This window comes from Heptranchias perlo, chromosome 26 (assembly GCF_035084215.1).
Source record: "Heptranchias perlo isolate sHepPer1 chromosome 26, sHepPer1.hap1, whole genome shotgun sequence".
NCBI lineage: Eukaryota > Metazoa > Chordata > Chondrichthyes > Hexanchiformes > Hexanchidae > Heptranchias > Heptranchias perlo.
The window spans coordinates 40,534,560-40,550,670 of NC_090350.1; the positions used below are offsets into that span (position 1 = coordinate 40,534,560).

Here is a 16,111-nt window from a genome sequence, read left to right on the forward strand (position 1 = left end):
GTTAGAATGTGGAAGTCTCTACCACAAGGAATAGTTGAGGTGAATAACATAGATGCATTTAAGGGGAAGCTAGATAAACACATGAGGGAGAAAGGAATAGAAGGATATGCTGATAGGGTGAGATGAAGTAAGGTGGGAAGAGACTCGTGTGGAGCATAAATACCGGCACTGACCAGTTGGGCCGAATGGCCTGTTTCTATGGCTGTACATTCTATGTAATTCTATGTACATAATATTTGACTATCTCAGACCAGCCTCCTCTGAAACTCAAACTCATTCTAAGTGGAAAAAAAATGGAAGGAAAATACGATTTAAAAAAAGACAAAAAGGTTTAGTCCGTTTTATTTAATCATTTGTTGACACTCGCATTTCTAAAGCAAGTTAAGGGCAAGTACACCCTACTCTCGTTCACTGAAATCTGAAACTGGCCTGAAATGGGGAAAAGCTACATTTAAAAATGCAACTAAAGATTCCTTTTTCTGCAAAGTAGCAAGGGCAGTCTAAAGGAACAGTTTGAAAAAAACAAACACACATTTCGTATCAAATATCTACAGGAAAACATTTCACAGACACTTAAAAACAGACTCAGAAATACCCCTATTTAAACACGAGGAGTAGGGTTGCCAACCCTCCAGGATTGCCCTGGAGTTTCCAGGAATTAAAGATTAATCTCCAGGACACTGCTGTGAGCAACACTGGGGAGAAAAATCATAGGGTCATTTAAAAAATTGTTTTTTGTTCAATTTTCTATGAACACTTTTATTTACTGGTTATAAAAAAAAGGGGGAAAAATGCTGTTTGACTGACAGTCAAGAATCATCCAATCGGGTAATGAAGAGTCTGTTCACTTTCCAATTGGCTGTGGGAAGGCGGGGCACCGCGAGGATGGACATGTCGGGCAACCAATGACAGGAGTGTGGGGGCGGGGCAATTGAAGGCAGGCAGTCCTGTGATGAAACCTCCAGGAATATGTCCAACCAGAGTTGGCAACCCCTAATCATAGCAAATCAACAGCCCCCCCACCTTTTACACTGCACCAGGTATGCTTTTCCATTGACTTCAATTGTGTGCATGTGCGGTCAATGGGGAAGAATCAGGCTCAGTTGTGACACCCTCATGACCAAATAGCTTCCTGGCGAGGTAGGAGGGCATCCATAGCTCATGGAACTGTAACCTCAGTAACAGCCAGCACCTTCTAAAGAGGGAGAAATCTGGAGGTGGGAGGGCATTTGGAAGTAAGTGTGGGGGGAGGGAGGGTCTTAAAAGAAAAACAAATGGGACAGTGATCAGCAAAAAGTAAGAACAGACAGTACCTTTAAGGTGTGTTGGCAGTAACTGGGCTTTCGGACGAATGCAATACTCTCCTGTGAGCGTGTCATTGATTTCTCAATACTAGTTATTCTAAGGAGACTCGGGTCCAGACAATGTTTTAAAACATAAAATAAACTACTTCAGTTCAATCTCAAACTAAGGTTTTTAACGTTGCACTCTTTACAAATCTGATGAGTGAGAAATGTCCTACATATAAACTTATGGTTCCATCAACAAAAATTAACCCTTTGAGGACCAGCTTAATATTCCTGCAACGAAATACATCTCGAAAAGTGTTTCTTTGAATTTTGAGAATGCCCTAAAATTTTGATTCTGTGCAATCCGCAAATGATTTAATAATATTCACAGTGAGCATCAGGTACAGAAATCTAAATCTCCCGTAGATCCAATTTACACAGCAGAAAACAGACACACAGCTTGCGAAAGCTGCAGAGATCGTTCAGTTCTTAAAGGGTTAACGGTCAAGAATTGAATTGCTCTTGAATCCTTTGATGAAAAGGATAGAAAAGGCACAGCGAAAGTCTCTGGCTTTTCTCGAATACACTCTTTCTCCTCTCCTTCCTCCACCACCACCCGCCCCCCACCCCACAAATCCCCTCAAAAGATTGCGATTTAAATTGTAGTGAAGAATGTTTCAATGTTGTCCAGTCAATCAGCAGAACTGAAACGAGAAAAGAAATTAAAATGTTTTCGGAGTTTAATATTGACTGGACTCTAATTAAAGATGAATGGCTGTTTGCTTAACTGTGCTGCAGAGCAGTGACACATCAAGGGATTACATCAACCTACAGAAGCAAAGCCAAGATGCTTTCATCAACATCACTGCCCATGGATGTGAGACAGCCTAGTAACATGCTCCAGTCTCTCTTATTCCCCATAATATGTAGAGATAGTTTATTGGGGAGGTGCTCTTCCAATTTCTCATTGAGTTTTCCAGACTAGGAAGATCCCATGTTTGATTGCCAGTGTTAACTGGGGCAGTAGTAACTTGGCTATAATTAGCATCATTGCACCAATGCTAGGGAGTGGGGAAAAAACAGTAATGATCCCAGCTTCTTGGTCCCGCCTTGCTATCTAGTGACCTGCGCTGGAAAGGATACTGGATGAAAACAGATTTAGGTCTGGCCTGTGGAATCTCCACAGTGGAAGAGCTTGCTGGCACACACCGTGTCACACATTAAAAATGGTCAGTTGAGTAGGGTAATGGAAAGCTGTCAGCAGGCTTGGAACTATTAGCCCAGCTTGAGGCAACAGCCTTCAGAGACAAGGCGAGGAAAATGGAATGGGGGGGGAGAGGGGGGGGGGGGAGAAAGTTTCCACCAGACTTGGAGGTAGTGATGGGGGGAGGGGGTGGAATTGTCCAGAATTCTCACCCGTAATCATTATCCAGTGACCCCCCCCCCCCGCTGGAAAGTGGATGTCTACAGACTTTGAGCAAAGACACGATTGGACTTGCAATAGCCCTCATGGTTGAATAATGTGCCAATACTCATTCTCTTGGCTCACCCACCACTCATGCAGAATGGAACTGAACCCCAATGAGAGTCATTACCTTGGGCGAGAAAGGGAGGAATTGGGAGGAGGGGGAAACATGAATGAAAGGAAAGGAAAGGAAATAAGAAAGAAAGAAAAGAAAGATACCTTCCATCGGTTTCCGCATTCATTACACAGAACGAACGTGGTCATTGGTTCATCAGCACTACGGGTCTGAACCTATGGAGATAATTTAAAAGAAAAGATTTATGAAATCAGCCTTTGACCTACACATGACTAGATCACAGGGTCAACTTAATGACCGGGAGTTCAGGAGATGTGTGAATTGGGCATACTGACCTCCATATCCAATCTCTGATTTGTGCTCCATTGGAGTAAAATATAACTTTCTATACCATCTAGTTGATGAAATATTAAGCATAAATTTCAATGTTCAGCTGTGAAGTATCACCAAGATTTTCACAGTGGCAGAGCACAGGAAAATTTGGGTAATAATATGTACCGTACACCTAGAGCATGGCACAGTGAGGTTTTTATTACTGATCTTATTGCAACAAAGTCCACGTGCCTGATTATAAGTACAATTTTTCTTCTTGCATTTCCCACACTGAAGGAGACTCGAATGAGTTCCACCTGTCTTGGCCATTTGATGTTCTCTGATAGCTTCCTGGGTCATCACACTGCGAAGCTCCTTTAACTCATCGCTGGCCATCTCCTGTGAAGACAGGGGTGAACAATAGAGGCGGCAGTCAACCTATTGGATTGTTACAACTCCATAAATAACCCATGTTAGGGATAGGCAGATTGGTTCAGGTCTCCACCTCACCTTGGTTCCAGTGTACGTGAGCCCATTGAAACCAAACCCAGACCCAAATCATTGAGTCAAAGTCAACAATACAGTTGGAAAGTCAGGCTCAACTCCAAGTTTTCCAGAAAGTTCAAGTTTCGTGAAAAAAATCAGAGGACGTTACCTGCTTATAAAACCATAATACAGTGCGGCCTTATGCTATTGGATCCAAAATTTAACACATACAAGTAGTGCCATTTCTAGAGTGTGTCCATTGTACCATACAAATAAGACGGACCAAGTTCCCTTTGTCAGCTCTTCACCCTCATCCCCTCCCCTCAAAGACGGAAGCTGCCACTGTGATACCGTTCCAAGTGCAGCAGCAGCCCTTTAGTGCCTTACCCAAATGGCTATTCTTAGTCTGTGAACGTGTACAGTGAACGCAAGTTGGCTATTTGACTGGGGAGGCACTGCAACTGGGCCAGTTCCATTCTCATTCAATGTGCACATGTGAACATTCCAGCAGGTGTCACTGGAGATCAGGTGTTTAAGATGATTAAAGGATTTGATAGGGTAGATAGAGAAACTATTTCCTCTGGTAGAGGGAGTCCAGAACAAGGGGGCATAACCTTAAAATTAGAGCTAGGCCGTTCAGGGGTGATGTCAGGAGGCACTTCTTCACACAAAGGGGAGTGGAAATCTGGAACTCTCTCCCCCCAAAAAAAGCTGATGAGGCTGAGGGTTAATTGAAAATTTCAAAACTGAGATTGATAGATTTTTGTTAGGCGAGGGTATTAAATGATATGGAACCAAGGTGGGTAGATGGAGTTAAGATACAGATCAGCCATGATGTAATTCAATGGCAGAATAGACTGGAGGGGCTGAATGTCCTACTCCTGTTCCTATCTTCACATACCCTTCTTTATGGAAGTCAGCCGTACATATGGAATGGTTCCTATGTTGCCTTCCTATCAAATCAGGAGCAGAAACGCTGGCTGTTTTTTCCTTTCTCTAGTACAAGGGGCACCAAGACTGACTATAGCCCAGATCAGTTATCACAGCGCAGATTGGGGATTGGACCTGGTCTGTGTGCCTTACTGTCACACCAGGCAATAAAATGGGCCACTTGTTTTCCCTCTAACTAAAGCCTTTGTTTTTTAGGCCATTTTGCTCCTTTCCTCTTTATGGATTTCCCCGGGCCCTCTAAAACCGGGAAACTGCTCTCAAATCTTCCCAAGGTGTGAATAAGAGATCCAGGATGGTTCACGTGTAGAATTGGCTGGCTTCCACTCAACACCGTTCTCGTAGTGCCCTGCCTGACACTTGGGTTGGAGGGGTGGGGGGGATCATTTTAACGTAACCTATCCAGCAGGAAGCAGCTTGCATTTATTTAGCATCTTTGACATAGTGAAACGTCCCAAGGCACGTCACAGGAGTATTATCAGACAAAACTTGACATGGAACAACAAAGAGATATCAGGACAGGTGACCAAAAGCTTGGTCAAAGAGGTAGGTTTTAAGGAGCGTCTTAAAAGGAGGGGAGGTGGCGAGGCGGAGAGATTTAGGGAGGGAATTCCAGGGCATAGGGCCCCGGCAGCTCAAAGGCACAAATGTCAACGGTGGAGCGATTAAAATTGGGGATGCATAAGAGGCCAGAATTGTAGAAGCGCAGAGATCTCAGAGGGTTGTTGGGCTGGAGGAGGTTACAGAGATAGGGAGGGGTGAGGCCATGGAGGGATTTGAAAACAAGGATGAGAATTTTAGTAAAGCATGCCCTTTACAGAAAACCCTGGCACAAATTCCTGTTGGCTCTGGGCATTCGATTCCACCGTCCTGAACAAGGTAGCATAGAACCTACCCTCCACACACCTCTGAACCTGTGACTGGTCACTAACTGCAGTGCACTACGAACACACCATCCCTGGGGTTGTGGAAGTGCCACCAACACGTATAAAGTTCAGCACAAGTGTATGGGTGACACCAAGTGGTAGCAAGCCAAGAGTCCAGAAAACTCAACAATATTTTACTTTACCTTTGCACGACCACACACTGTTTTTTCATCTCAGCACTGTTGAACACAGCGGGTGTTAACATGCACCTCAAAGCAACCTCACCTCTGCAGTCATCCTTGCCAAGCGGAGGAGGTCTATTGCACCGGCCAACACGTTCTTTCTCAGGTTTGGGTTCTTTGGGTCCTTCAGGTTACTTATGCGGCTCCTGACCCGGTTTTTGTATTTCATATCAGTTTTCTGAAACTCTTGGTAGATATGTGAAATGGTTAAGAAACACATAATGGAAGAAGTGTCAATTTGGGAATGTCTACATTCTCAGCTCTGGGTCAGAAAGTTGCTGGTTCAACCCCTAACTCCAGGAATTAAACACTTAATCTAGGCCAGCACTCCAATGTAGTTTTCCTACATTACAACAGTGACTGCACTTCAAAAAATATTTCATTGGCTTTAAAGCGCTTTGGGACATCCTGAGGTTGTGAAAAGCACTATATAAACTGGAAGTCTTTCCTTCTTTTATTGAGGGAGTACTGCATCATCAGAAGTACCATTAAACTGAAGTCCCAGCAGATATTCAAAGATTGAAAAGCTGCAATGGGAAGCCTGAGGGTTGGCATTCTAGAAGGATGAGCTCAAATGGGCCAAAGAGCTTTCTTCATCTGAAGCCATCTTGTGATCTGGATGTCTCATGATGTAGCTGGTGGGTTTTTAAAAAAAATAGATTGGTTAGTTTCTGAATACAGTTAAGAATGCTTAATGAAAAAATTTAACAAATTGGGGGGAAAAATGATAAAGTTTATCTACAGTGAAACCTGTATAAAACGGACACTCCCAAAAAAATTGACCCTTGTTAACAGTCCCAAATAACTTACATTGTAAAAGATGCGAGAGGCACTCTGAAACCACAGACACTCGCAAATTACGAACTACGGACAGCCTTCAACGCACCAAGCCCTTTTACACCTTTAAACACGGGACACAGCCTGACGTCACACTTTAAAATGTTCAAAGTACGCACAGTATCCGAGTCTGAACAGTGTGACGACCAATGGATTGTTACTGGATTCCCTTCTGTTCCTGCGGCATTGGGGTTTGAATCCCCCCTGCAGCCACTGTCACTATATACAATAACCATTTTGAAAATAAGGACACCTGCAGAAAAAGGACAGCTGATGCCAATCCCTTAGGTGTCCGTAATTTACAGGTTTCACTGTATTTGAAAGCGGGAAAGAAAATGATTCCTGAAAAACAAGAGTTAAAATTCCACTTCATGCAACATCACCAGAAATCGACTAATTTCATTTTTTGTTAACTTTGAATTTAATTAGAAGTTAGCATTGGTGAAGATTATTCAAACTTTTCACCAATGATAACTTTTAATGAAATCAAAGTTAACAAAAATTGAACTAGTCGATTAATCGTGGCTCTGTATGAAGTGCAACTTTCAGGTGAAGCAGGGTTACAGGGTGGGGTATAATTTGAGCAAGGCGCCCTGACGTTAGAGTTCCCATTAAGTCATACATTCTATCCTTATTTTTAGGTTTCCATTCTAAATTCCTAGGTCAACATTTATAACAAAAACTGCTTATGTAAACTTGTCACGTTGTAATTACACCCTCCCACCAGTGGTGGTGCTGCAGTGGTGTAAAGGATTAGCAAACTGTCCTTTCCCCTCAGGAACCTGGATTTTGACCCAGCCCAGAATGAGGTGAAAGTCTCCTCTTTTTACCAGTCGAGCTCCGAGTGAAATGAAGTTGGGCAGCTTGAAACCAAGCTTTTAGTGAATAGGAAACTGAAATGAGATAGGCAATCTCACACACAGAGGCAACAGAGGTGGCTGGATGTGGGAAATGGAAAAGTCACAGTGATGCAGTAGAGTTAGTCAGAGGTTTGAGCTGAAACACATTGTTGTGAGCTTTATTCTCCATCGACAATTACTATACTTGGCCTGGGAGTGCTCAACGGGGCATGACAAGTGGAAATTTGTTCCATTTCCCACTACATGTGTGTCTCACTATACTCTGAAATCTGTGTCAACCTTGGCTCAGTGGGTAGCACTCTTGCCTCTGAATCAGAAGGACATGGGTTCAAGTCCCACTCCAGGGACTTGAGCACAAAATCTAGTCTGACACTCCCAGTGCCAGTACTGAGGGAGTGCTGCATTGTCGGAGGTGCCGTCTTTCAGACGAGACGTTAAACCGAGGCCCTGTCTGCCCTCTCAGGTGGATGTAAAAAAAAAATTCCATGGCACTTTTTCAAAGAAGAGCAGGAGAGTTCTCCCCGGTGGCCTGGGCAATATTTATCCCTCAACCAACACAGAGATTATCTGGTCATTGTCACACTGCTGCTTATGGGAGCTTGTTGTGGGCAAATTGGCTGCTGCGTTTCCCTAAATTACAACGGTGATTACACTTCAAAAGTACTTCATTGGCTGTAAAGCACTTTGGGATGTCCTGAGGTCATGAAAGGCGTTATATAAATTTTCTTACTTTCTCTCTTTCTTTGATTTCCTGACACCGTTCAGACTCAGTATAACTGCTGATTATTACAAAAGGATATAATCCTCGATTTCTGCACCCATTTTGTCACAGTTGGCACCATAGTCTTTGTAATCATCTATGGAAAGAAGCAGTAAATTATTCCTACATTTGGAGTTGAAATATATGGGGTAATTCGACGATTCAGTGCTCCCAGCAGGAAATAGCACGCACAGGGAGCACATGGGGGTGAGAAACGTGGGCTGCACATCCAGGATTTCCCACCATGTTCTTCCTGCTAGGAGTGGAGGATTACGGAATCACCCCAACTATCCACTGCCAAAGTTCAGCAATTGTTGCGCACATTACCGATGGCGTTGCGTCATTAAAACTATGTTTAACAGAGTCGGGTTCAGAGTTTGATGCCATAAGGAGCCAGAGTGAGCAAAGTTGTTTTGATTGAGATTTGTATCAACATAACCCTGGTTAGACCGCACCTGGAGTACTGTGAGCAGTTCTGGGCACCGCACCTTCGGAAGGACATATTGGCCTTGGAGGGAGTGCAGCGTAGGTTTACTAGAATGATACCCGGACTTCAAGGGTTAAGTTACGAGGAGAGATTACACAAATTGGGGTTGTATTCTCTGGAGTTTCGAAGATTAAGGGGTGATCTGATCGAAGTTTATAAGATATTAAGGGGAACAGATAGGGTGGATAGAGGGAAACTATTTCCGCTGGTTGGGGATTTTAGGAGTAGGGGGCACAGTCTAAAAATTAGAGCCCGACCTTTCAGGAGCGAGATTAGAAAATATTTCTACACACAAAGGATGGTAGAAGTTTGGAACTCTCTTCCGCAAACGGCAATTGATACTAGCTCAATTGCTAAATTTAAATCTGAGATAGATAGCTTTTTGGCAATCAAAGGTATTAAGGGATATGGGCCAAAGGCAGGTATATGGAGTTAGATCACAGATCAGCCATGATCTTATCAAATGGCGGAGCAGGCACGAGGGGCTGAATGACCTACTGCTGTTCCTATAAGCAGGGAAAAAAGTGTAACTTCACCAAAGTATTGCCTCACCACAGCAGGAGCCGACAGCAGCACCATTGCCGCAGGCAATATCGTTTAGATCCCCAGGCAGTTTGGTAAATATGGAATCCTCACCCAGGTTCACCAAATTTACTCCCCCTATCACCCCACCCACTACTTCTCATTGATGGTGAAAAGAAGCTACCATCAAGGAGGGGGGGACAATTGAAGGAACCATGAATTGGGAGAAAGCCCATTTAGCATCTAATTGGGTGTCGGCTGTGGCTCAGTGGGTCGCTCTCTCGTCTCTGGGTCAGTAGGTTATGGGTTCAAGTCCCACTCAAGCGACTTGAGCACAAAAATCTAGGCTGACATGCCAGTAACAAGGGGGTGCTGCACTGTTGCAGGTGCCATCTTTCAGATGAGATGTTAAACCGAGGCCCCATCTGCCCTCAGGTGGATGTGAAAGATCCCATAGCATTATTTCGAAGAAGAGCAGGGGAGTTTTCCCAGTGTCCTGGCTAATATTTATCCCTCAAACAACACCATTAAAACAGATTATCTGGTCATTTATTTCATTGCTGGTCGTGGGATCTTGCAGTGCGTAAATTGGCTGTCACGTTTCCTACATTACAACAGTGACTACACCTCAAAAGTACTTAACTGACTGTAAAGCGCTTTGGGATGCCCTGAGGTCATGAAAGGCCCTTTATAAATGCAAGTTCTTTATTCTTTAATCAAAAAACTCCCTGAATGTCAAAAAGCCAAGAGAATTCATAATTTTACGTCAAACGTATTTGATAAATTCTGAAGCGAAATTGTCCTGGCTCTGTTTTTCCCTTCCACCCCACCTTAGCCAAGATGGCCTTGAGCTTTTCCATTCTCGTTCCCCACTCCCACCACTCTGCCACTGTTTCAAAAAAAAAAACTGTCCACAAACCAAACCAACTCAACTCAACATGTGGAAAAAGCATCTTACCATCAGTCTTCAAAGCTGCTACTAACATCTCTATGCATTTGTCTCGGATGGATTCTCCAGTTGAAAGGAAAGGAGGGAGAATGGTTGGTGTGAAGAAGGTAGGACTGGCCGGGGTAGAAGGTGATTCCATCTTTCCTTTACTGCCACCTCCACTGTTAAAACAGTAGCACGCGTCAGGCGAGTAAATTACTGGAAGTTCAACCTGGAGGGGCAGTCTACATAAAAACCCAAAGTATCCCCAAAAAAACCTTCATTACTATGATCAACAGGCATCATTTGCTGGGCTGTTACTATGGGGACAAAGTTACAAATCCTCCATCAAGGGGAAAAACTGAGTTGCCAAAGGCTCATGTACATTGGGGTCTTGGTCTATAATCAGCAAAATCTTTGCTCCAAAGCAGTAAAACCAGTGGGTTTTGCGTTCAAATCTACTTTGCACATTAGGGGCCATTCATCAGGAGTTGGCTGTGACATCAAATATTGTAGGAAGGGATAACAGGCAGTATGGTTAGCTGAGCATAGAGCATTTGTGAGGGGCGTCCTTAAGTCCAGCCAACCCCTTCTTCTTGGCTTTTGGTGACATAAGGCTTTGCATATGGCAAGAGGCCTTAAAAGAGGGGAAAGTATAAAGGGATACATTGTGCAAATGATGCCTTGTCTAACCAATAGCTACCACATGTAGTTCATCCCCATCTATCAACATTCTTGGTTTCACTACTACTTTGTGTTCAGATGAAGCTTCCTTGACTCCCCCATTGCCAATGCTATCTGAAAGAACATAGGAACAGGACTAGGCCATTCAGCCCCTCGAGCCTGGTACAAGTACTGACTGAACTAAGCAAGTTTGATCACAACTGTTGCTCACTACATCCTCAGTACTTTGAAACCAAGATCCATTACATACACAGTCTCCTATTCTAACTCATTCTTTCCCAGGAACTCAAAATTGTGGAGCTCCTTACCTCTCTCTCTCTCTCTTTCTTTCTTTCCTTCCTCCAACTATTTTGAAGTCTTCAAAACTGAAGCTTCACATCATCTAACCACTACTTTCTGATTTACTTCATGTTCTACTTTACTTTCCAACCTTGCTGTTGTCCTACATTATGATCCAAGGCCCTGAATAATAAAAATAAATATAGCAAGTATCTAACCTTTCTTCTTTCATATTATCTGCTGAATTTCTTCGAGCTGGTGATGCCGCTGTTGGTGATTTGCTGCTGAATGAATCTCTCCTACAATACAGAAAAAAAAAAGGGTTTTAGGATATGTTTTTGTGACTGGAAGCCTGTGGCCAGTGGGGTACCACAGGGATCGGTGCTGGGTCCCTTGCTGTTTGTGGTCTACATTAATGACTTGGATATGAATGTAAAAGGTATGATCAGTAAGTTCGCTGATGATACAAAGATTGGTAGGGTGGTAAATAGCGAGGAGCATAGCCTCAGTCTGCAGGACGATATAGATGGGTTGGTCAGATGGGTGGAACAGTGGCAAATGGAATTTAACCCTGAAAAGTGCGAGGTGATGCACTTTGGAGGGACTAACAAGGCAAGGGAATACACAATGAATGGGAGGACCCTAGGCAAGACAGAGGGTCAGAGGGATCTTGGTGTGCAAGTTCACAGATCCCTGAAGGCGGCGGAACAGGTAGATAAGGTGGTAAAGAAGGCATATGGGATACTTGCCTTTATTAGCCGAGGCATAGAATATAAGAGCAAGGAGGTTATGATGGAGCTGTATAAAACACTGGTTAGGCCACAGCTGGAGTACTGTGTGCAGTTCTGGTCGCCACACTACAGGAAGGATGTGATCGCTTTGGAGAGGGTGCAGAAGAGATTCACCAGGATGTTACCAGGGATGGAGTGCTTCAGCTATGAAGAGAGACTGGGAAGATTGGGTTTGTTTTCCTTGGAGCAGAGGAGGCTGAGGGGGGACATGATTGAGGTGTACAAAATTATGAGGGGCACAGATAGGATGGATACTAAGGAGCTTTTTCCCTTCGTTGAGGGTTCTATAACAAGGGGACATAGATTCAAGGTAAAAGGCGGGAGGTTTAGAGGGGATTTGAGAAAGAACTTTTTCACCCAGAGGGTGGTTGGAGTCTGGAACTCACTGTCTGAAAGGGTTGTGGAGGCAGGAACCCTCACAACATTCAAGAAGCATTTGGATGAGCACTTGAAATGCCATAGCATACAAGGCTACGGACCAAATGCTGGAATATGGGATTAGAGTAGACAGGGCTGATGGCCGGCGCGGACACGATGGGCCGAAGGGCCTCTATCCGTGCTGTATAACTCTATGACTCTAACTCTATTTCATTTTGCCTAGTTAACGGTGCTATATATACGTACCACAAAATGTCAGGGATGCGAAACTACAGTTATGAGGAGAGACTTGAGATACTGGGACCATTTCCATTGGACCGGGGAACGTGAAAAGGAGATTTAATAAAGATTTTTAAAATAAAGGGTTTTTAATAGAACAATTAGAGGAAAAATTATTTCCTCATGGTTAGGGAGTCAGTGACGAAGGGTCATCAATTTAAAATGGTCACTAAGAGTGCGTAGAGAGTTAAGAGAAATTTCTTCACACAGAGGGTTGTTGGAGCATGAAATGCTTTGCCACAGGGAGGGGTTGAGGCAGAGATCATTGTGTCTTTTAAGGGAAAACTGGATAAATATTTGGAACAGAGAAAGATACGGGGGTACGAAGAGTTAAGTGGGAGGGTGGGATTTCATAGAAGGAGGCCATTCAGCCCATCTTGTCTGGGCCGGCTCTTTGAAAGAGCTATCTACTTGCCTGCTCATTCCCCATAGCCCTGAAAATTTCTCCCCTTCAAATATTTATCCAATTCCCTTTTGAAAGTTACTATTGAATCTGCTTCCACCGCCCTTCCAGGCAGCGCATTCCAGATCATAACAACTCGCTGCGTAAAAACATTTCACTTCATCTCACCTCTGGTTCTTTTGCCAATTACCTTAAATCTGTATCCTCTGGTTACCGACCCTCCTGCCACTGGAAACAGTTTCTCCCTATTTAATCTATCAAAACCATTCATGATTTTAAACACAAATCAAATCTCCCCTTAACCTTCTCTGTTCAGAGAACAATCCCAGCTTCTCCAGTCTCTCCACATAACTGAAGTCCCTCATCCCTGGTACCATTCTCTTAAAATCTCCTCTACGTTAATTTTGGATACTTCTGGCATGGAGCTAGCACCGACACGATGAGCCTCTTTCAATGCTATAAACATCTATTGTTGTAAGAAGCAATAAAATGAATAGACATTCCCCTTTAAGATTTACAGCTGGTTGGCAACTGAAGTTATGTACTGACCAAGATACAATATTTGCCATTCACTCAGACATCTTTAAGCAAACAATATTTCTTACATTAACCCAGATTTAGCCATTTACATTCAAGTTATGCCTGTGTTCACAAGTTCAAGTCTGTTAGTTGGCAGTAATATGCAACAAGTAGGGACAGGTGAGTACTGGAATTTACTGCTCTGGTCTTGTCTGGAAATTTATGTTATTCATTTCCCAGTGGTATGTTTCTGGTCCAAATGCCATTAAAGTGGGTGTAAAACAGTACAAGAGTTGGATTGTGACCTTGTGGCTGTGTCTTTGGTCCCACTGTTCTCAGTACAAAGAAGGGACTAGTAGGTTTTGTTGATTATAGGTTTTCGGAAGAGGGGGAAAAGGTCCTTATGGAACACGTCACATCAGGGAGCGACAAAGTACCTGTTTTCTCTTCTGGTGTAACGGAAATGAACGGGAACTTGCCTCCCAGATTGACTGATGGGAATGGCGGTGTGTTCTTTGGTACTATCCCCTAAGGCCAGGGAGCTCCATAGTGTGGTTTCTGGTCTGTACTGAGTTAGCTGATCTCAGCCAGGATACGGCTAGGGGAGCAAGAACTACTGAAGGGAGTCAAACGATCAGCCAGTGATCCTGCCCCCGATCACCATTTCGTGACCCCCCAGCTGCATAATACAGTGCAAGGACAGCAGGCAAAGACAGAATTAGACTGCAGTGGTGCTTTCCACAATCGATCAACCTGCAGACACTCACTGCCTAGGCTAAGATATGAAAGATGGTCACTTGGATGAGGTATCACAAGATGACAGCATCAGTGGGACCCTGCACTAGGAAGAGTCAACATCTTCAGGAGAGGGGAAAATTGGGGAAGAAGAATTTTTTTTTTAAAAAGCCTGTTCACGATGGATTAGGCTTCCATTTCTATTCTGCTCATGGGAAACAACAAGACAGTTACCTATCATTTATCTTATCTGCTGAAACTCTCCTTGGCAGATCCAAGATGATTGGTGGTGATTTGCTGAATGAATCTCTCCTGTGATAGAAAAGAAGAGTGTTTTAGAACCTTTTCAGTGTGAATCATTCCTCCTGCTCAGAAATTTGATGTTATCACTGTATAATATTCACTGCTTTCCAGAAACCCTCTCATCCATCCAAAAAGAAACTGTGTGAGAATTGTGTGGATTAACATCAATGTCCACAAGATCCACAGCAAAGCTCCGTAAACCCTGAAAGATGTCACAGGCAGCCTGCAAACTCGACAACAATGTTAATTTTAATCAAACTAATCTTCGTGGAAGGGCCAATGTCCATGATCTAGTGAATTTTCACTCCCACCCGAGACTTTACCCTTGGCATCATTGTCTAGTGACACTCTGCAAGTGGGACCACTTATCTGAAGTCATTGAACAGATGATTCCCTCATCTCCTCCTTTAATGCTTCTTTCTTTGATTCAACCAATGCCAAATTTTGGAAACCAGTCATTTAAACGACTAACAACACACCTGCCTCAGGCACTCCTGATGGCTTGTCACTGGATGGTCGGGGTGGGTTTAATGCACCTCCTGAATGTAGAATGGTGCCATACAGACCAGAAGAGTTCTAGGTTTAATTTGGAATTTGTTTATCTCAGCCATGCCTGAAGTAGGGGTGCAGTTAGAGGCGTAGGGTTGGCCTATGTAATTCATCGTATATAATTCTCTTGTGCAACTCTCACTTCCTTCCCCTCACCATTGGCGGCCGTGCCTTCAGCCGTCTAGGCCCTAAGCTCTGGAATTCCCTCCATGAACCCCTCCGCCTCTCTCTCTCCTCTTTTAAGACGCTCCTTAAAACCTACCTCTTTGACCAAGCTTTTGGTCACCTGTCCTAATATCTCGCTCTTTGGCTAGGCGACAATTTTTGCCTGATTACGCTCCTGTGAAGCGCCTTGGGACGTTTTATCACGCTAAAGATGCTATATAAATGCAAGTTGGTGTTATTGTATGTAAGGCACTGTAAGATGGTTCGGAGAGAGCTGATAAAACGCTATGTAAAATGGAAATCTCACTTTCTTTCTCAGAGGCGTTTGGCTAGGGATCAAGAGATCACAGTCCAGTGGCTCCTGCTGAAAGTTCAAGTGAGGTCAAGATAGATCGCCTCTAATGTCCCCCATCAATACTCATTGTCTAGGCTCACATGTAAAGGACAGCCAGAGGGTTGCCAGTGCCTATGAAACCCCAGAATAAGTCAGTGCCATCAGGATAGCTGGAGAGGGGGAAACAAAGGCTGCTTGTACATGCAAAGCACCAACAAATCCTGGAAACGAGTCATTAAACTAATGAGCAGATTTTGTTTCATCGATGTTAACTATTTGGTTTGCTATTTACATGTACAGATCATATGCTGGAAGAACTAGTGAGCATCGAGGTACGTCAACAACAAAACATTTGCAAGTAAGGAGACTGGAATCATGGCTTGCCACAATCACCGAATAAATTCAATCTAGCCAAGAAAAAAGACTGTCAATTTCATTTAAATAGAGAACACATCACAGAAAGACTCCACCTCAGCAATATTGCAGGGAATAAAGTGTTTCAATTGAACACAACTTCAATTAGTTTTTTTTTAAAAGAACGCATTCAGTTTTGAATAGTTTAAAGGCATACCCCCGTCATGAAAAAAGGTCTTTGACAAACTTTTTTGCCATGC

At 43.6% G+C, this 16,111-nt stretch overlaps 1 protein-coding gene across 1 annotated transcript in view; it reads right to left on the minus strand.

Moving 5' to 3' along the window:
* Nucleotides 1–310: 310 nt before the first annotated feature.
* tcea3 (transcription elongation factor A (SII), 3) overlaps nt 311–16,111 on the minus strand; it is a 28,055-nt gene continuing 12,254 nt past the window's right edge. The window contains exons 7-14 of the mRNA XM_068006875.1: nt 14,381–14,458; nt 11,260–11,340; nt 10,109–10,260; nt 8,177–8,238; nt 5,728–5,877; nt 3,395–3,541; nt 2,974–3,045; nt 311–1,993 (exon numbers count right to left, since the gene is read on the minus strand). Of these exons, the coding sequence (XP_067862976.1) occupies nt 1,985–1,993; nt 2,974–3,045; nt 3,395–3,541; nt 5,728–5,877; nt 8,177–8,238; nt 10,109–10,260; nt 11,260–11,340; nt 14,381–14,458 (751 nt within the window). The 3' untranslated portion in view covers nt 311–1,984. The remainder of the gene's footprint in view (nt 1,994–2,973; nt 3,046–3,394; nt 3,542–5,727; nt 5,878–8,176; nt 8,239–10,108; nt 10,261–11,259; nt 11,341–14,380; nt 14,459–16,111) is intronic.